Genomic DNA, 22,610 nt, shown 5'->3' on the forward strand with positions numbered 1-22,610 from the left:
GCACATGCTCAGTAATTTTTTTTAAAGTAACGCATGTGCCGTTTTCCTTCCATCAGTATGCGACGAAAATAACGTCCAATGTTATAGCCTAAATGCACTGCGTTAGGGGCACATTGTGCGACTTTAACGTTGCATCAAACACAACGTCCCACTGTGAAAGAAGCCAAATAGAAGTTGAAAAATTATCCCCTAGGAAAAAATGTAGCAAAAAAGTGGAATTGCATATGGGCCCAGTTGCCTAGCAGTCCTGATTATTTTGGCATCAGAAGTGTCTGAATCAAACACATGAAACAAGCATGTGGTTAACCCAGTTAGGTTTTTGCTCAGTGTCTATGGCTAAAAGTATCAGAAGCAGAGGATAAGCAGAAAAGCCGGCCAACAGGTATTGTTTAAAATTAAATAAATATGTCAGCCTCCATTTTCCTCTCACTTCATCAGTCCTTTAAGACAGCACTGCTAATTAGAGGCAGGAGAGGTCTTAGGGCCCTTTCCACTGCGTGTGATCTGATTTTTGGAACGCATGCATTCCGTGTGCGGCCACCAGAATAATAGACACTGTGGTGCGCGTTGTTTTCCATTCTACCACAATGCAATGCGATTTTCTGCAGAGGCAGTGCCTGCTACATTTTATCTTCAATTCCATTTGGGATAACATTAATTAGATCACAAAAAATCATAAACACTGATATGCTATTTTCTCGCGGTTAAATTTTTTTTTGTTTTTGCTAATGAAAAATCTGCAGAAAAACGCTAACACAATTACACAATGAAAAATCACACAGAACCGCACAAAAGAATGCTGGTAAAAAAATTAGAAAAAAAAAAAAAAGGAGGTACGCTGATGCATTTGTGATTTTCATAGGAGAAAAGGCCTTAAAGGGAAGATCCAGGCTTCTAAAAAAAAAAATTAAAAAAAATTAAATAAAATAAAATCTACTTACCCAGGGCTACCTCCAGCCCCTGGCAGCCGACATGTCCCACACCGCAGCTCCGCCCTCAGCCGCCAGCCCATGGGCCCCACGGTGCAAAGGCCGGCCTCGCGAGGGCTCCGCTTAGTGTTGCCAACTCATCCCTTTAAATACTGACACATTTAAGTTATACAGGTTCTGGGGCTACTTACACATAATCAGTGCCTTAACTGCATCTACCTAGCCACAAAACCTGTATAATTCATATGTGTCAGTAATTAAAGGGATGAGTTGGCAACACTGGCGCCGCTGTCAATCAAGTCGACGTTATCCGAAGTGTAGATCCTTTTTTTTTGTTTGTTTTTAAAGGAGCCTGGACCTTATGATTAAATGCATAGCTGCATTTTTTCAATGCAAACTGTCCAGTTCTAAATGTAAATTGTTACACTGTATACTAATTACCATGGTAGCTTTGAGAATCTGCCTTGTTCAGGGTTTGGTTTTTGTTGAGTTTTAAACCAGCCTTATTGATTGCTTCCGCTATTTCCGCATTTTTCTTTGTATTTGTCTTGATAAATCAGCTTCAGTTTATTTTAGCTTAAAAATAAAATTCAGCAAATGTAGATACACCAAGATGCCCGAAATATTCTGATTAGGGCAGACTTCTGGGTATACAGGTAGTCTCCGGTTGATGAACGAGACAGGGACTGTAGGTTTGTTTTTTTAACCTGAATCTGTCCATGAGTAAAAACACTGTGGTATCTCTGCCTCTGTACCTCCTCTGTGCCTCCAGTATCGCCCTCTGCGTCACCTTTGTCCCCCCCGTGCCTTCAGTGTCCCCCTACTGTGTCACTTCTGTCCCCCTCAGTGTACCACAGCAAATTGTCAATTTACCATTTAAAAAAACATTTTTAATTCGAACTGTTAAAAATAGATTTTCTCAAAATGTACAGAGTTTAGTTTTGTATTTAAAGCCAGTTGTTTGACTTCTCTAAGAACACATATCCGACATCAATCCCAGTCTGTGCTGGATAAATAAGACTCTACTGTATTTGTTCAGCAAAAGTAGTAAACAGAGTTACAGAAGTGAGAGGAGGAAAACGAGAAGGGGAGGAAGAGAAAAGAAGGAAAGAAGAGGAAAGAAAATATACTTAGTGGACACTGGGGAGGGAGGGGTGTAAAGGTTGCCCAGGAAAATTTTCCAGCAACCAAGATAATGTTACTAAATAGGCCCATTTCAGAATGCATCCGATTCCTTAAAGAGACTCTGAAGCAAGTCTAACTCCACTTTTTTAATGTTAAAGTGAACCTCCGGACTAAAAATCTACTCAGCACCACTGAAAAGGCTTTGTGTTTCTTTAACAGTTTCACAGCATCAGAACTTTGTTTCTTTTATACAAGCCTCAATTTTAGCTGCACAGAAGAAAACTGCCCGGGCTTTTTTCCCCTGATGCTGTGCAAAGCATGATGGGATTTCTGATTTTGTTGTTCTCGTTCTGCTGTTTTGGTGCAAATGTATTTTTTTTTACATTTTGAATTTGACATTTGAAGCCTAGCGTGCGCAGCTGGGAGGGATAATCAGGACACAGGACAGTTGGAACTGTGTCTCCTGCTCCTTGTCACCTCCTTTCAACCAAAAAGATGGCTGCCCCCATGACAAAGATGGCAGCCCCCATGAATCACAAACATTTGCCTGTTCTTTCAAAACAGGGTGGGCAAGAGATTATATTACCTATCTATTCTAATTAACATAACTAATGTAACTTAATGACAGTATGTTTGTTTAGGCTGAAGTTCCCCTTTAAGCACTATAAACCCTGCTAAACTGCCACATCCCTGCGGTTTACCATCTGTAGAGGTGAAAGAAGGTGATAGATGGGCCCCTTGACACCCACTAGGCCCCAAGCACCTGCATAGGTTGCCTGGTGAATGATGCTTGGCACATTACCCTTTAAATGCATTGCATGCAATGCATTACCCCAACAGAACACAATGCACTGCACTCAGTGTGATAGCCCCATAGGGACTTCATTGCATCGTGTTGTGATGTGACGATTTTGTCTTTTGCGACGGAACAGACATAGTGTGAAAGGAGCATGAGGGTCTAGAGATGTGAAATCTGGGAGAGGTTAAAGGACAACCGAGGTGACATGATGAGATAGACATGTGTATGCATAGTGCCAAGCACACAAATAACTATGCAGTGTTCCTTTTTTTCTGTCTCTGCCAGGAAGAGTTAAACATCAGGTATGCAAGTGACAGTTTCTGTCCGAGTCAGACTGCGTCAGACTATAGCATAACCCTCACTGATAAGTAATTACAGCCATAAAACACTTTTCTGTCAGTAAATGGTTTCTGAGAGCAGGAAAGAGCTAAAAAGGATCAATAATTCATAGATTTGAGCTCTAGCATACTTTAACCACATACGACCTGCCGCCTAACGCCGTTAGGGGGCGGCAGGTCGTATGTGGTTTCCCATGGAAACGGACGCTCCATGTCTTTCCATGTCAGTTCACGGAGGGTGTCTCCGTGAACAGCCTGCGAGCCTCCGATCGCGGCTCGCAGGCTAAATGTAAACATGCGGGGAAGAAATCCCCAGTGTTTACATCAACACGGCACTGCTGCGCAGCAGCGCCGTAAAGGAGATTGCCGGTATCTGATAGGCTGAAGCCTATTGGAGGCGGTACAGGACGGATCGCCGTGCTGTACCGCCCAGGGGAAGGAGGGGAGGGAGGGAAACAGGGGGGAGGCGGAAAATCGCTGCGGAGGGGGGCTTTGAGGAGCCCCTCCCCCCGCTAGGCGAAAGTGAGCGGCGGTGATCAAACCCCCCCAGCAGGACATCCCCCTGGTGGGGAAAAAAAGGGGGGGGGGGAGCCTGATCGCCCTGCCTGCAAAAGGATCTGTGATGTGGGCTGAAGAGCCCACCCAGCACAGAGTAGAACAACATAGCCTCCTTAAGTGGTTAATGAAGGTGTCATTGAGCAGAGACGATAAAACACTAAAAACTTAAAAACTAGATTTAAATATAAAATATAACTGTGGGATATCTAAAAAAAAATCATGTTTAAGAGCAGGAGGATATATACAATTGTTTATCTCATCAGTTTATTTTCACCTTGGATGTATCTCTGGTTTCACAGCTTTATAGCTTCACTCCTTTTATAAATGTCAGGGCCAAGGAGATGCACTGCTAGGTTTACCGCTGAGTGTTATTTCTCGTTCAGAGAACGCTAAGGGCCCTTTTCCATTCATAAAGTGATGTGAATGCGGCTACCTAGCTGCATCGCATCACTTCCACTTGCATTCCTGTCACTTCTGCATCTCCCGATGCGGAAGTGTATTGGAGGAGATGGGACGCGGCTGCGGGCGGATGTGGCCGTGCAAGAATCTGCTGCATGCTGCAGATTCTCGGATCGCTCTGCACAGCATGCATGCAATGGAAACTACTTCATTGCCGTGCATGCGTTTCAGGACACCTGCGGTGCGATGTGGCTATGTAGCTGCATCGCACCGCGTCTAATGTAACGGGCCCTAACTTTGTTCTGGTGATATGTCCTTTAAACTTACAGAATGCAGAAAAAGCAGCAGTTAGTTGGAAAGGTTAGCTGTGAGGGCCTCCTTGTGGTCCTTTTGGTAAGCTGATGTGGAGATAGGTCAAAGAAGGTGGTAGGTGGGCCCCTTGACATGAAGGCCCCAAGCAACTGCCAAGGTTGCCTGGTGGATGATCCTGCTCTGACTGAAATCCAGATGTTTTAAAGAAGGCATGACATGTATGCATGAGTGATATTTGCCTAGACACTATTTTGTCTTTTTTCTAGGTACACACTGGGTCTGCATTGTGTACCCCATAAAAACAGGACCACAAAGGAATGGAACTGTCATATCATGCGTTATGTGTGCCATGCAACGCATACAGTGAAGTACACAGTTAATGAAAGTTTATGCCTCACGGCAACTGTAAATGCATACTTTGTCCGGCACCGCATGGAATGCCTCTCAATATGGCAATGGATTCCAATGTGCCACACCCTTAACAAGCTAAGGTGTATGTATCACTTCAATAGAATTTGTATTGCAATGAAATACAAATAATGCTGCGCTGCCCACAATGTTCAAATCTCTCTTCGCATATAAGATATTAAAAATTAGTCACAACCAAATCCTAAAAGTGCGCTGCGGTATCTCCTGTTGATGGAAAAATTCTTATGGTGCCATGCACTCCGCTGCGCTCTTATCCACATCCGAACCTAGATGAAACATTTCACATAGCGTGATACTGTTTTACCATCAGGATACAAACACTTTACAATCCACGTGCGGGTGATGAACGTGCTCGCACACAGTGCCCACCACCTAGAAATTCACAAGAGGCTCACCAGATGCAGTCCACCAATTCACAGGTGGTAATCTCGCATATAGATAGATGTATCACTCAGGGACATCAGTGATCACATCCACTTTTCAGGATAAAATTGGCCTTTAATAAAACATGGGATCTTGTAAGTGGCAGTAGTGCGCAAGAGGCGCAGGTTGTTGTAATTTTTGCACAGATGTACTGCGCGATGAGATTTTATGTTATGTTTTATTAAAGGACAATTTTATACTGAAAAGTGGATGTGATCACTGATGTCCCTGAGTGATACATATATCTATACGTTCATCACCCGCACGTGGATTGTAAAGTGCTTGTATCCTGATGGTAAAACAGTATCACGCTATGTGAAATGTTTCATCTACGTTCGGATGTGGATAATTTGTATTGCGTTTGCTAAGCGATTATATCATCTGACATACCACAACCCAAATGTGTCAGTGTACACCTAGCCTTCTGGGAAAAAGATGGAATTATAAATTAATATAAATATCTGGGGATTCCAATCTTTATTTCATCTAAACAAAAAAAAGTGGATTGTACCAATCAGTGACATAGGCCCTGGCATACTAAACATTTCTCCCAGACATGATCGATGACATGTTCATTTTTCCTATCTTGATGAAAATGTTGTTGTGAGTTGCATACAGACTGAACCTGGAGCAAACAAAAATCAGCTGCAGATGCAATTTCAATCAAACAGCAACTCAATTTGCAATTTATTGATCATGTCCAATCCCAAGTCATCACGTGTGATATTTTACTTTGTTTATTTATACAAGATTTTTTTCATATCATACCAAGCCAAAAATGCTCAAAATAAGTTGTTCCTAATTAAATAAAGTTTGCTAGTACTTTATTACCAGATTTTTACTAATCTAAAAATACGTTAAATAAGGAGAAATAAAGTTAAAGACGTGATCATTCAGGAGAAAAGTTTAAGTCCCGACTTGAGAAAAATTGTCACTTGCATACCTGAATGTTTAACTCTTTCAGGCACAAAAAAAGAAACATAGCCAAGTTATTTGTAGGCTCGTCTATCTCATCTTCTCACGTCACCTCGAGTTTCCTGTAAGATATGTGCACACTATTCTGGACTTGTGCATTGTACATGGCGACCCACTAACTTGCCTGTTTTTCTTTCCTTGTATGCCATGATTCTTCTTGTATGATGTTGTACATATAATGCCTGTTGTATTACCTGTACCCCAAAGATTTTCTGCAAAATAAACTTTTCTTTTGCTTAGAAAAAGTTACGTGCACACACTACATTCAACTTAATGGGGTGGCCGAAAAGGACCACCTGGGGCAAGAATCTAGTGTATGCATGGGCGCTCCACCACGTGGCCCACAGATCAGGCATGCAGAACTTTTAGAGACGTCCAAATGACCACTTTGTACCCCCCCCACACACACACACAATAACTCACATGATGCTTGGCTAGCGATGCATCAGCACTGGCTTAGGTTGCATTAACAGTGGGACGTTATGGTCGCACGTTATAAAGTCTTATAACGCAGCTAACCGCACTGCAATGCTAATCCTATGGGCCGTTCACGGTGCAACATTAAAGTTGCGTTAAAAAAAAAATGTTGCATTGTGGTAACACTGCTTGCAGTGCGTTACCTCTTAACGCAGTCATGTTACGACTTTAACGTGGCATTAGAACGTAATGTCCCATTGTGAATACAGCCTAAACCTTGAACTTGATGCCTGATTGTCTCCTGATTCCTGTTAGGTGACAGCAAATTGCAAGTGTGTACAAGGCTTTAGTCTGGATTCAAACACGGACACAATGTTCACATTACCAGGTGATGGTATGGCATCACTTTTGCAAGATATTTTTCCATTGGGGAAAATACCTTGTTGCTCAAGAGAACACCCCAAAATGGCCATAGGATGCTGCATGCATGCGCCATTCACCATTCACCAGATGCAACAAGACTGAATGTTGAATGTGTGAATGTTGCCACTGAACTCTGTGTTTTCACTTCTGCCGGCATCACCCTTTCATGCTCTCAGCAACAGAAACAAGGCGGAACAAACAGCGACATTAAACGTCAGTACAAACCCAGCCTAAATGGCGGTGTTAGAATAGCTGTATTTGACTATGGCACGTCAGAGAAAGGAAATTACAAATTGTACAAAAAAAAAAGAAACAGGCAATATATGGAAGCAGAGATTTATTTAAAGATTTTAATTCACCTCTTTCTGTGTATTCAAAGCTTGTTCGACTTCAATCATCTCCCTCTTTTTTTCTAGAAGCCGTGTAGCCGGAGTTAGGAAATCATCCTCCCGATCTGGCATCCGCCTGTTTTAAATAGCACAGAAAACACTAAGTTTAATGAAGGCTTTGCCTGGAAACTTCCTACAAAAGGATAGATAGCAGTTAGGAATGATAGTATTTCCCAACTTATCAATGTACAAGTCAGCAACAAGTAATATTAAGATCGTACATAGCACTATTTTCCATTGAATAATTAATGCCAATGTTCCTCAAAAACAGACTCTAAAAGCCTATTTATACTAATATTTTCTATAACACCCTCCCACCTGGTCTAATTAGCACAGTGTGGAGCCACCAATTTCCTCACAGACCACTAAAGTTCCTTCAATTATATCATGGTTACATAATTACAGTTATTTGGGTTGAAAAAAAGACGTCCTTCGAGTTCAACTAGAAAATAAAAAGTACTACACCAGCTTGCTCCCTCCCATATCCCTGTCAGGCGCGGAGCTAGGGGGGGTCGGGGTAGGACAAGTGTCCCGGGGCGCCTGGTCCCCGAGGGCGCCCTCAGCCTGGCTGAGCTGCGGGTTTTTTTTTTTTGCGGCAGAGGGGAGGGGAGCAGCGCAGAGAAGAGGGAGAGCTGTGCGGACGGTGGGGAAGGGGGGCCATATCCCCCCTCCTTCCCTCACCTTAGGTGCTCTCTCTCTCCCTCGCTGTCCCCTCCAATGTCCGGGTGGCTGGCCTGGCAGCGGCGGGCGGAACTCACCTCCGTCTCGCTCCAGCGCCGGCCGGAAGTTCGAGTGCGCAGCCGCTGCTCTGGTCTGGACCAGACCAGAGTAGTGGCAGATCCATCCGGCGCTGCGACGAGACGGAGGTAAGTTCCGCCCGCCGCTGCCAGCCTGAGCCACCCGGACATTGGAGGGGACAGCGAGGAAGGGAGAGCAGCTCTTCTCTGCGCTGCTCCCCTCCTGCTGGGGAGGGGGACACCTGACCTGGCTACCTACTCTGAGCACATATACCCCTGGCTACATATACTGGACATATATCCCTGGCTACCTACTCTGGGCACATATACCCCTGGCTACATATACTGGGCATATACCCCTGGCTACCTACTCTGGGCACATATACCCCTGGCTACCTACTCTGGGCACATATACCCCTGGCTACCTACTCTGGGCACATATACCCCTGGCTACCTACTCTGGGCACATATACCCCTGCCTACATATACTGGGCATATACCCCTGGCTACCTACTCTGGGCACATATACCCCTGGCTACCTACTCTGGGCACATATACCCCTGGCTACCTACTCTGGGCACATATACCCCTGGCTACCTACTCTTGGCACATATACCCCTGCCCACATATACTGGGCATATACCCCTGGCTACCTACTCTGGGCACATATACCCCTGGCTACCTACTCTGGGCACATATACCCCTGGCTACCTACTCTGGGCACATATACCCCTGCCTACATATACTGGGCATATACCCCTGGCTACCTACTCTGGGCACATATACCCCTGGCTACCTACTCTGGGCACATATACCCCTGGCTACCTACTCTGGGCACATATACCCCTGGCTACCTACTCTTGGCACATATACCCCTGCCTACATATACTGGGCATATACCCCTGGCTACCTACTCTGGGCACATATACCCCTGGCTACCTACTCTGGGCACATATACCCCTGGCTACCTACTCTGGGCACATATACCCCTGGCTACCTACTCTGGGCACATATACCCCTGCCTACATATACTGGGCATATACCCCTGGCTACCTACTCTGGGCACATATACCCCTGGCTACCTACTCTGGTCACATATACCCCTGGCTACCTACTCTGGGCACATATACCCCTGCCTACATATACTGGGCACATATACCCCTAACTACATATACTGGGTACATATACCCCTGGCTACATATACTGGGCATTTATACCTATGGCTACATATACTGGGCACATATACCTCTGGCTACATATACTGGGGACACATACCCCTGCCTACATATACTGGGCACATATACCCCTGGCTACCTGTTCTGTGGACATCTCTACCCCTGGCTACCTGTTCTGGGGACATCTATACTACTGGCCACCTATTCTGGGGACACCTATAGACCTGGGGCTACCTATTTTTGGGCAAGCATTGCTGTCAGATTGAGTGTATTTTGGGGAACTGCTGCCAGGTGAGAGGTGTCTACCATATTAAGGGGACATTCTGCCTATTTATGTGAAATGCTGTCTATTTATGTGCCTCATGACTGCTGAATTTGTCTTGTTGGGGGCCTCATGGTTACTGAATTTGTCTTGTTGGGGGCCTCATGATTTGTTGGGGGCCTCAAGATCGCTGAATTTGTCTTGTTAGGGGCCTCATGATTGCTGAATTTGTCTTGTTAGGGGCCTCATGATTGCTGAATTTGTCTTGTTGGGGGCCTCAGGATTGCTAAATTTGTCTTGTTGGGGGCCTCATGTTTGCGGAATTTGTCTTGATGGGGGTGGGGGGCTCATGATTGCTGAATTTGTCTTGGAACATGCTGGAAGGTACATACTGAGGGAGGGTGGGTGAGCGTGAGCCTGCTAACCTCCATGTACATTTGAAGGGGCGTGACCAAATGTGGAGTACCCATAACCACGCCCACATTTGGTCACGACCCTTCACCTTAGGGGGCGCATTAATAGTCTTTGTCCCCGGGCGCTGAAAACCCTAGCTACGCCTCTGATCCCTGTTGATATAAAGGAAGGAGAAATACCCTTACAACGCATGATCCAATTAGCCCCAAAAGGCAACAAAATTCCTTCCAGACTCCAGATGGCAATCATAAAATTCCTGGATCAACACCACCAGGCATTACCTAGTAATTGTAGCCATGGATGTCTTTAACATCTATGGCTATGTTAGGGTTTCTGTCCAGATCTCCATCAGCTTCTGAAGGCAATGCTGCTATGTCGTCTTAGTGGCCTGGCCTTCCACTGTCACTATGGGGATGGGGATGGTCAATCCACCTCCTTCTTTTGTCACCAACTGAGTGGGTGGGTTATAGCCACTAGTCTCCTGCATCCTATTTGTGGGGGTTGTGGCTACAGTCACTGTGTCACAACATAGTTGGGTTGATGTGGAGGTTTCTGTGGTGCAGCATGAGAGGTTATGTGAGGTTTATGGTTGGGGCAATAAGATTAGAGGCAAAGTATGGGGGTGGAGGGTTGGAGAGGTACTGTTAAAGAGGAACTCCTGCCTAAACAAACATATTGTCATTAAGTTACATTAGTTAGGTTAATTAAAATAGATAGGTAATATAATCTATATAAAAACCCACACTGTTTTAAAAGAACAGGCAAATGTTTGATTTCATGATGGCAGCCATCTTTTTGGTTGAAAGGAGGTGACGGAGCATGAGACACAGTTCCAACAGTCCTGTGTGCTGATCACCTCTCCCAGTTGCTAGGCAACGTGAACAACAACATAGGAAATCCCATCATGCTCTGCACAGCATCAGGGAAAAAAAGCCTGGGCTTTTTTTCTTTGATGGGTGGAGCTTAAAATGATGCTTTGGTAAGAAAAACAAAGTTCTGATGCTGTGAAACTGTTAAAGAAACACCAAGCCTTTTCAGATCTGCTGGGTACATTTTTAGTCCGGAGGTTCACTTTAAGTTAAATGGTACAGCAGGGTTGTAAAAAAAAAAAAAGTGTTATTAGCTTTGCAGCTCTGCAGTAATCACCATGGTAACACCTCCGGTATGCATTGTGCTGTTACTAATCCTGTGTCAAGGCTGAAGCTGCCTTTGCAGACACATCACAAGTACAAAAATTAAAATACAGTTTAAGAGACCTGAACTTATATGTTTAATCAAAAAAAAAAAAAAAAGTGGACTATAGCCTTCAAATAAATGTTAAGCTTTAAAGGACAACTAAAGTGAGAGGGTTATGGTGGCTGCCATATTTATTTCCTTTTAAGCAATACCAATGGCTCTCCTGCGGATCCTCTGCCTCTAAAGCATTTAGCCATAGACCCTGAACAATATGCAGATCAGGTGTTTAGGAGTTTATTGTCAGATCTGACTGAATAAGCTGCATGCTTGTTTCTGGTGTTATTCTGACACTACTGCAGCCAAATAGATCAGCAGGACTGCCAGGCAGCTAGTATTGTTTAAATAGAAATACATGTGGCAGCCTTTATATTCTTCTCACTTCAGTTGTCCTTTAAAACAAAAGAGGCTGCCCACAGAGTGATGAGCTGGCCGAAGCTGTCATTTATTTAAAAGAATGTCCCCTGCCATGGTCACCATTCTGGCCATGTGTTCGGGGGCATATATGCAGAAAGCTTAGTTTTCAGCGATTTGCCTATGACGGTCATTCCATTTTATTTTATACGGCTTCAGGTTCATTAATAACAAAACAAACAAAAACAAACAAAAAAAAAAACACATTACAGAAGTAGAATATCCACAATTTAACCAAGTATTGTAAGTTATTTATCAAGGACAGCAGTTTTTACTGTGCCTCTGCCTGCAACACCAGCCGCCTGCAATAGTAAAAATGTATTCAGAGGCATGTTCTGTATCTGTGCTCTGCTACTCCTGAACTGCAGATGAGGCAGATTTATGAGACAAGCTGCAGGCTTACACTAAATCTGTCTCATAAAACATGTCCCTGTTCCTGTTCTGCACTTCCTTGCCGTGCAGCAAAACAGATAAATGTCCCCCACAGCAGGTGGCAATAGTGCTCAAACTTTGGATTGTTAATTGGAAGTATAACTCAATTCCATAAAGATCTGATACAGAATGGTAATGTGCTTCAGGAAAAGTGTATCAAGTGCCTCTCAAGTGTACATGAGGCCTTATGGGAGAACTCCAGATAACAGCTAACTGCATACAGTATTTGTCAACTGCTTTATTTTCCAGAGAATCAGCTTTGCAGTTTCTTGCATTCTGCTTGCTTGACAGTGGACACAGTTCACAATATGTGAGGCGGTTCAAATTATAATCACTTTTTCTCCTTCACATCAGCATTGCTTTTAGGTAAATCTGACATGGAAATAAATTAATTTAAACATCTCTCTGCGAGCTTATTAAAGCACACCTAAGGTATGCACAGAGGTAGGGTTATGCTGGATCCACATAGCTCCGTGCATTGTCCATTCATCGTCGCCACCGGTCCACGTAATCAGTGCTGGAAATTGTGACTTTTTACCTACAGTAACATTTTCAGACAGGAAGGGACAGACTTGCTGAGATGTTCCCCCCCCCCTATCACCCTCCCATTTCCTTCTCTTCCCCACCCCATTCTAAGTGGGGGGAAATGGGAGAGTGATAGGAGGAAGCAACTCTGCCTCCTCCTGTCTGAAAATTGTACTGTAGATAAAAGTCTGATTTTCCAGAAGCGATTATGTGGACAGGAGGAGGGGGGGGGGGGGGGGGGCAGAGGGGGATAGACGAGGAGAGGACAATGCACAGAGGTATGTGGATCCAGCATGACTTAGCCTCTGTGCTTATCTTTGCCACAGGTCAGGTATCCTTTAAGAGCACTCCTATATCACCTTGTTTTTAATGGAGTGATGGGGGCTGTGTCACTTGTTGTGCAAGGAGGGAAAATCGTACAGGTTATGGAGCACAGCTGAACTACCTCACCATGAAACATGTGAAGGTAGTGTGTGTCAATGACACTATATGGGTTGTGAGGTTTGAAGGCTCTCCCTTACCAGCCCCTCCCTAATACTACTCCCTAGTGCTCTCTCTAATACTGCCCCCATTAGTGGAGTACATATTATTTGGGCACCAGGTAGTTTGGAGCAGGGCGAGCCGAATGACAGTTCTATCTGCTGCCGCCAAACTCCCCAGCGGCGTTAAATACTGTTCCCCCTCCGAGTTGTCGCAAATCGGAGGGAGATGTAATTAGGAGTCTGGCAACCACCTAAGCCCCAAATTATCATTACTGGGGGCATGCAGCATAGCATTGCTGCTATGATGGAGCTCAGCGCCACAATAACCTGCTTCGACATTTCCTTGCACTCTACTGCCCTTTTTGTAAGTCCAATAAACTCAATAATCGTGTGACTGTTGTGTCTCAGAAGACTGATTACAGTACAGCTGGGAAAGGACTGCAGGGGAACATTGACCCAAAAATGTAACCAATACAGTGAACTTTCTGCATGCACTACTCTGCACAGTGATGAAAGCCTCAATACCCCTGGATTTTAGCTGCAGCCCACCAGGGTGCCTCGGAATTCTCCAACAGCCTATCATTACATTTAATTGCTTTATGCTAGGCACACACAATGCAATTTTCGGACACATTTACGGTCTGATCGAATATTTACATGTCCGATTTGATTTACTATCCATTTTCCGTTCACTTCTATGAAAATCGTTCAAAGAAAATCGATCATAAATCAGATCGGACATGTTGGAAATAATCAATCTGACAGTAAATCTGCCAGAAAATTGCGTACCTAGCATTAGGCCAGAAACCCACTAAGAGCCATTTCTAATCGCTAGTGATTTGAAAAAGCTCTTGCTAATGCAATGCCATGGGGGATTTTTATAAAATCACATCACTCAAGTGGGATCACATCCATAGCATTATATTAGCAAGAGCTTTTCAAGTCACAAAGCGCTCAGAAAATCGCTCCTAGTGGGTTTCTGGCCTTACTTATATCCTGTAGAAGTTGCCTGAAACATACAGATCCCTACTACAAGTTCTATGACACCAAACTACAGCTTTTATATTCCCTGGAAAGCAGGTCAGGAAAAGCAATGAGTCTAAACTGACTATTCTTCTTTGTCCCATCGAGCCTTTTAGGCCCCATTCACACTGTATTTGATTGTTGCATTATGTAGTTATGCAATACAGTCTTTCCAGTGGAGTGCGGCTGCTATTCATGGAATCAAGAGATGCTTGTGAGATGACTGAGAAGCAGTTAGGAATATGGAGGTATTTTAGATGTTTGGACTGAATTTCAATCATATCCATTGATAAAAGTAATTATAATAATTTCAAATACCTCATATTCTTTGTGAACTGAGCCAAAGGAATCTAAATTGTGATTATGCTCTCTTGTCAAAAGCCAGTCAGGAGATATAGTGATGCAATGTTACATTGTTGCCAGTTAGATATGTGTGTGATAGAGTGAGGCAATGTTACATCGTTGCCAGCTAGATTTCCGTGTGATAAAATGAGACAATGTTACACTGTTGCCAATAAGATTTCTGAGTGTATGATTGGAGAGCGTTCCCTATAGCTCCAATTCTATAGAGTACTTGTAACCAAAACAGGAAATGACACAAACTTTACTGCAATAGGAACACAAGGGTCAATGAAATCCTCACAGGGGTTCTAATCTTACACTATGCTATCCAAAACATAAACGTTTGACTGAAATGCCAGATCACAAAATATGGTAAATTATAAAAATGATGCGCTTTTCCTTGAAAACTAATTAAAACATTTTTTCCATGAAATTGCATCAGCCAACTAGTGTCTAGCACAAATAAGAACACAAAAGCAATTATCCAGGTTACTTTTGTGATTTAAAATATAAATAAACTATTAAAAGCAAGTTTAATAGTCCCTTATTTATTTCACTTTTTCTCTAAAGTTTTCTCCTGGGTGATAGCTGTTATCTTCTGTTCAGAATAACTTTTAGCACTCTTGAATTTTAAAAAAGTACCAAAAAGTAGTATTTTCTTGCTTTCTGGTGGCTTAAAGAGACTCTGAAGCAAGTCTAAATTCACTTTTTTAACTTGTAGAAATGTTAAGAACTAAAAGCCCTGCTAAACCACTGCTATCCTGCGGCAAAACAAGGGGTTTATACCCCCCAAATCCCCCCTGCAAAATCCACGACTTTCTTGGTCATGGATTTTGCTGCCCCGGGAGCTGCAGCTCTGCCTCCATGTGTGTCGATCGCCGCGCGGATCTTCGCCTCTCCCCCGCCGCTCTCTGTGAAGGAAGATTGAGAGGGGCGGGGAGAAGCAGCGATTAGTGGCGATTGACACGCTAAGAGGCAGAGCTACAGCCATAAGCTCTGCCTTATCAGGAAGCGCTCCCCGGAGTTAGGAGAGGGGATTTGTGGGGTATAAACCCCTTGTTTTGCCGCGGGATTGCGGCAGTTTAGCAGGACTTATACTTCTTAACATGGCTACAAGTTGATACAGTCGGTATATGTCCGCCATAAATCCAGGCCGCCATGAATAGTGGGGAATGTCATTTGGCTTGCAGCGATTGCTGGAGGCCGAATTATTGTGTTTTTTAAGCAACTTCGGCTCCGTCTTCTTTACTCACTGAGCGCCGTTATAGATGTGACTCCTATAATAGTCTATGGTGGCCCCGGCGGCGCCCAAATCTAGCAGCGCTGATAAGCACTGCTCCACCTGAAACAACCATGCAGCAAAACCAAACATGTTTGTTAAGGGTCTATGGCTAAACTAACAGAGGGAAAGGATTAACAGGGCAGCCAGGCAGCATGTACTGTTTAAAAGGATATAAATATGGCAGCCTCCATATCACCCTCACTTCAGTTGTCCTTTAAGATAGACGTTCTATAGCAGCCTTGTGCTGGGCATACACGGCAGTGTATTTCCTTATCAATCGAGCCGCTGATGGCTCGATTGATAATTTCCGACAGGTTTGATGACCCCTCTCGATCCCCACGGGCGGACAATGGGCAAAAACGAAGCGGTGATAAGGAAGTGCCCGTGGGGACGAGCGGGAATCGATCCGTGCAGACGAGCGGGGATGTGCAGACGAGCGGGGATGCGCCGGCATCGAGCCGCTGGCTCGATCCGGAGCATAAAATGCTCCTTGTATGCCCAGCATTATATGGCAAGCTACAGATAGTGATGAATTCTACCACCTTAAAAAAAAAACAGACCACAAGCTCCCTAGCCCCTGTGCCCCCCAAAAGAACACCATTATAGACCTCCCTTATGGGGGGGTTCATTTATTTAAAAAAAAAAAATAGTTGTGTGGTTCCCTTTATGAGCTAACCACACCACTAACATTGTACCAGATGCCCTGAACAGCTCCTTTGCCACTGGCAGAAATGTTCTAATAAGATCAATGAACTGTCTCAAGTCAATCCAAAGCTGATATGCTGGGCATATGGGAGGAGGGGCATCAGATTCCTAGCAGACTGGGATATTATTGTACCAACCAGAAAAAATAAAGAATACCTGTACGGCCAGCAGGTCAGGCATAACTATAAAGCCGCCCCAGGCAAAAGTTCACCCCCCTTCCCTGGAGGCATCCACACAGCCTGGGGGTCCATATAATAGAAGCTGCCCCATAACAGTGTGGCCACAACAAAAAAAAACTATCCTGGAAAGCACCTTTATGGGAGGGACAGAGGGCGGGTAGTTTAGGGCTCCCCAAAGCTTGGCTGGTTCCCGGTACTTACGCCCAGAGCCCGACCACTGTATTCAGTCTGGATGGAAACTGCTTACATATTGTGACATGATTAGATACATCGTTAATAATGGGAAGGGATGACTGGATCTGCACAGAGCTGTGTGCGGAAAGCAGCAGCAGGAAAGGATAACACGTGATCTCTCGCTCACACCAGCAGCTTGTCTTCGAACGCCGCCCGGAAATATTCCCGCAGTTCCAACTCCATGATGAACTTCAGTATCTCGATATCACCGGCGCTGTGCAGAATGTGTCCACATCACCATGGAAACGGCTTGTACCGCCCCTAAAGGACTCTTACAGAGCAGGAGGCGGTAAAGGCGGGAATGCTGGGCGGACATCTTTATGATGGGCATGCCCCTACACCACTTGGCCCCTCACTGCATGCATAATGTACTGACCATCCATCATACATATACAGTACCGCGTCTTTTCTCTCCGAGGCGTTGTTTTCTATTTTCTAGTTTTTGTTCACCACGTATCTGTTTAGCTGCCAACCTTGTTGATATAGGAGCATATGTATGAAATGGCATGCAGGTGGGGGAATAATAAAAAACATGCCGATATTTATATTATAGAATAGATTTATCAAAGCAACAAGCGGACACTGGATGACTAAGCATTCTAACAACCAGAACTGGATTACAAAAAATAAGTATTATATCCTAGATTCTCAACACTCAGACAGGAGGACCAGATCTTCCACAGGCTCTGGTACCCAGGGCCGGATTTGTACTTTCCAGTGCCCTAGGCCCAGGGCCGGCCTTAGGTTTCACAGCGCCCTGAGCAGAACCAGATTTTGGTGCCCCCCCCAAATTCATCCTCTTCGCGTGTGAGCGCACCACACACATACACTAATGGGGGGGGGATCTGCTGCCTAAATACACTAAAAGGGGATCTGCGACTGTAAGACTAGTAGCCTAAGCCTATATACACTAAAGGGGGGATCTGCCTACAGTAAAGGTTAGATAGGTAGCTGCCCCCAGTATAGATTAGATAGGTAGCTGCTGCCCCCAGTATAAATTAGATAGGTAGCTGCTGCCCCCAGTATAGATTAGATAGGTAGCTGCTGCCCCCAGTATAGATTAGATAGGTAGCTGCTGCCCCAGTATAGATTAGATAGGTAGCTGCCCCCCCCCCAGTATAGATTAGATAGGTAGCTGCCCCCCCCCCAGTATAGGTTAGATAGGTAGCTGCCCCCCCAGTATAGGTTAGATAGGTAGGTTCCCTCAGTATAGTATAGATAGGTAGCTGCCCCCAGTATAGGTTAGATAGGTAGCTGCCCCCAGTATAGGTTAGATAGGTAGCTGCCCCCAGTATAGGTTAGATAGGTAGCTGCCCCAGTATAGATTAGATAAGTAGCTGCCCCCAGCATAGGTTAGATAGGTAGCTGCCCCCAGCATAGGTTAGATAGGTAGCTGCCCCCAGTATAGATTAGATAGGTAGGTGCCCCCAGTATAGGTTAGATAGGTAGCTGCCCCCAGTATGTTAGATAGGTAGCTGCCCCTCCAGTATAGGTTAGATAGGTTGGTGCCCCCAGTATAGGTTAGATAGGTAGGTGCCCCCAGTATAGATTAGATAGGTAGCTGCCCCCCCCCCAGTATAGGTTAGATAGGTAGGTGCCCCCAGTATAGATTAGATAGGTAGCTGCCCCCCCCCCCCGTATAGGTTAGATAGGTAGGTGCCCCCAGTATAGATTAGATAGGTAGCTGCCCCCCCCCAGTATAGGTTAGATAGGTAGGTGCCCCCAGTATAGATTAGATAGGTAGCTGCCTGCCCCCCAGTATAGATTAGATAGGTAGCTGCCCCCCCAGTACAGGCTAGATAGGTAGGTGCCCCCAGTATAGATTAGGTAGGTAGGTAGGTGCTCCCCTCCCCTCATACTGGAGGGGGAGCCGCGGGGAGGGCAGCCCGACCTCTCCCTCCCTTCCTCTCCGGGCCACCCTCCGTGCTCCCCCCTCCGATGCTGCTGCAGACTGCAGAGAGAACAACTCACCTCCCTGGTTCCGATCGCCGGCGCCTCTCACGGTGTATCACTTGCCGCTGGTCTCCTCTTGTACATTGACACTGATACACAGTAAACTTCCTGTTAAGCAGGAAGTTTATTGTGCATCAGTGACAATGTACAAGAGGAGACCAGCGGCAAGTGAGAGGCGCCGGCGATCGGAACCAGGGAGGTGAGTTGTTCTCACTGCTGCAGTCTGCACTCTGCAGGGGGGAGCACGGAGAGCGCCCGGAGAGGAGGGAGGGAGAGGACGGGCTGCTCTCCCCGCGGCTCCCCCCTCCATCACGGTGGCCGCACGGGGGGGGGGGGGGCGGAGCGAGACGGACACAGCCAGCTACATGCGGCCAGGCGGCAGGAGCGCCCCCTGGAAGCCGGCGCCCTGAGCGATCGCACAGGTCGCTCAGGTCAAAGGCCGGCCCTGCCTAGGCCTGCAGTCACCAAGAGCCCCCCCCCCCCCAAAAAAAAAAATTACAAAAAAATTGTCCAACACTGACTAGCGATCATTGGTTTGAATGGGCTCATTTCAGTTGTGCTGCTCTGCCCCCCATTCAACAAATAATTCCTGTAATTTGTGCTCCTGCCCGAATGTGCACAGCAGCCGTTAGTGTTCAGGACATGCATACTTGAGAAATGACGCTGATGTATGACTGGTACTTGTCAAGAATACATAACACTGTACCGGCCTCGGTTGCTGTGCACATCTGGGCAGGAGCGAGAAATTACAGGGAGTGCGAGTGGCCAGAGCATGCGCTGCTTCTTTGTCCTCTGTGGGACTGGCTGCAGTCAGAGCCACAAACAGGTGACAGGGAGTGCGAGTGGACAGAGCATGCGCTGCTTCTTTGTCCTCTGTGCGACTGGCTGCAGTCAGAGCCACAAACAGGTGACAGGGAGTGCGAGTGGCCAGAGCATGCGCTGCTTCTTTGTCCTCTGTGCGACTGGCTGCAGTCAGAGCCACAAACAGGTGACAGGGAGTGCGAGTGGCCAGAGCATGCGCTGCTTCTTTGTCCTCTGTGCGACTGGCTGCAGTCAGAGCCACACACAGGTGACAGGGAGCACGAGTGGCTAGAGCATGCGCTGCTTCTTTGTCCTCTGTGCAACTGGCTGCAGTTGGAGCCACAGACAGGTGACAGGGAGTGCGAGTGACCAGAGCATGCGCTGCTTCTTTGTCCTCTGTGCGACTGGCTGCAGTCAGAGCCACACACAGGTGACAGGGAGCACGAGTGGCCAGAGCATGAGCTGCTTCTTTGTCCTCTGTGCAACTGGCTGCAGTCGGAGCCACAAACAGGTGGCAGGGCAGTGCGATGGAAAGAAGCCCATCCAAAACAGAGAACAGGTAAGTAGCAAACATCCTGTCAGGACCCACTTTGGCTGTTCTGTTGTAATTAGAGTGGACCTGAACTCAGAACTTCCTCTCTGCTCTAAAAGATACGCAACAACATAACCTTTAAATAAAAACATTTCTTTGTTACAGCTGATACAAATCCTGCAATAAATCTGCAGTGTGTCTACTTCCTGCTTTTATGGAAGCAGACATATTTTTAACATCCTGTGCTTTCAAATGAGCTTAGCTGTTTTGGCAGTCAGGTGACACAGTGTAGAGATTAAATTACAATTTGTGACACAGAGGAGGGGGAATTAGACAGGCTCTCTAAATACATACAGGGTACAGTTCTCTGTTTTCCTTCTGTCCTGTGCAAGAGTTCAGCTTCACTTTAAAGCATCTGAATGACATTTATTTATATTTGCTGAAAAATCTATGCATCTCTTTTGAATGCTGAATGTACATATGGTGGTGTGCTCTAACATATTGACAGTATACGGGAACAAAGTCTGAAGAAGGCTTATTTAAATTGCCTTTAAAACGTTTTTTAGGGTAAATGAGGCATGTAACATCATGTTTTTTTAATGATGTGGGGACTTAAAATCCCTCTCTCTCTCAGATGGGAAATTCGAGTTTGCTCAGATAGTGCTATTCAGATTTAAAAATATCCGAATTGCTATTCAAAGTTCGGATGGTGGAAAAAGTTCAGATTATCTGGGTAGTTCGGATACCCAAATATTGGATGAGCACCACTGCTCAGGTGTCATTTAAAATGACAATATAGCAATGAAAGGGAAGAAAACAGCATTTTTTATCCTGCAGTCTCATAGATTTTAGGAGCTGGAGCACAGAAAATGAGTCAGGAAAGAGTTAACTAAGGAACAGAAGAGACCACTGCTAGCTAGGGAAAAAAAAGTCTTAACAACAGTCATAAATTAGGATTAGATAAATTAGCATCTGCTGAGGTCAGTGTCAAAATTGTAAAAAGAGGAGAAGAAACTGCAGAGCTCACTGATGTTTGGGAATGCCTGCATTAAAACTCAGCGGAACTTAGTTCTATCTGCTTTGTAATGTAAATCTCTGGTATTTCTCACATCGATCTGTAAGTCTATCATACAAAGAAAGGAATGGATTATCAGATGACCGTTATGATTGATCCTGATTGTTTTAACACATCAGGAAGTGAGAGAGAGATGCAGGGATTGGGGAACTCTGCAATTCAGCTATTAGTGCAGAGCAGGGCGATGGATGGCTGCGCTGCGGGACCAGAAGAGATGATTTACTTTGACATATGACCTCTTCTCTCTCCAAGTCATGCCGCCCTTCTTATCTTATCTAATTTTATCGCCCTAGGCCGTGGCCTTTCTGGCCTTTCCAGAAATCCGGCCCTGCTGGTACCCCGACACAGGTGTGAGTTCACATGAGGTCTGCAGCCCAATACAGATCAGAAGCATAGTCACAAATCATGGGGACCAACAGAAAAAAAATAAAATAATGGTGACCCAACTCCTAGGGCCTATAAAATATTTTCCTATCAGTGGCATAACTAAGGCGCTTGGGGACCCAGTGGGAGTTTTACATAGGGTCCAAAGCACTCTATTGATATGGAGCCTAAAAACCTATCAAGGACAGCTGCAGTGTCTGAGAGGTGTATAGAGTGAGGAAAGAGTACTACTTTGCAGTGCACATATTATAGAGGTGCTCATTAGCAGCATAACACTACTAAAAAGCTAATTTTTTTTTTTTTTTTTTTTTTTAGCTTTCTTGGCCCCTGTTGCATGCAACAGAGGTCCCGGGTAAGCAAGGCTGTTAGCCCCATGCACAGAAAAAGCGTGAGTGCCCTAAAGCACCCCCACAAAACGTGCATGAGTAGCCACAGGCCCCACAATGCTGCAGGGCCCTTCCGGTTGTTCCCCGAAGGGAACCTTCCCCCTTTGCCTTCGGCTCAGGGGGTGGCATCCTCCAACACCCGAGGGGTTGGAGGATCCTGGGGTCCTCCGAGGAGGACCCCTACTGCGCCCAGTGGTTACCCAAAGGGCCTGGCCATGTGGCATCCGTGTCCACATGGTCCGGGTGGCTCCCCCGAGAGGGAGCCGGGTGGGAACCGAAGTCCCCGTGCCAGCAAGCTGGCCCCGACCTTGCGGCCGGAGTGATAAAAATTCCGCACTCTCCCTAGCCAAAAGGCCGGGGAGCTGCGTTAGTTGGCGATGCATATGGGCAGTACAGACCAAAGCACCCTACTTCCGCCTGAGATCTGCCACATCTCAGGTTTTTTCAGGTGCACCTGGAGCGCCACTTCCAGGGGCAGTACGCCTAAGCAAAGCCCTCAGCCATTCAGCCTCGACCATTGTATA

General features: G+C 45.7%; 1 protein-coding gene across 1 annotated transcript in view; it reads right to left on the reverse strand.

Moving 5' to 3' along the window:
* Positions 1-17,254, reverse strand: part of CFAP73 (cilia and flagella associated protein 73) — a 53,899-nt gene extending 36,645 nt beyond the window's left edge. The window contains exons 1-2 of the mRNA XM_068240018.1: positions 17,083-17,254; positions 7,487-7,592 (exon numbers count right to left, since the gene is read on the reverse strand). Of these exons, the coding sequence (XP_068096119.1) occupies positions 7,487-7,592; positions 17,083-17,138 (162 nt within the window). The 5' untranslated portion in view covers positions 17,139-17,254. The remainder of the gene's footprint in view (positions 1-7,486; positions 7,593-17,082) is intronic.
* Positions 17,255-22,610: the final 5,356 nt, after the last annotated feature.

The sequence above is a fragment of the Hyperolius riggenbachi genome, chromosome 1 (assembly GCF_040937935.1).
Source record: "Hyperolius riggenbachi isolate aHypRig1 chromosome 1, aHypRig1.pri, whole genome shotgun sequence".
Taxonomy (NCBI): domain Eukaryota; kingdom Metazoa; phylum Chordata; class Amphibia; order Anura; family Hyperoliidae; genus Hyperolius; species Hyperolius riggenbachi.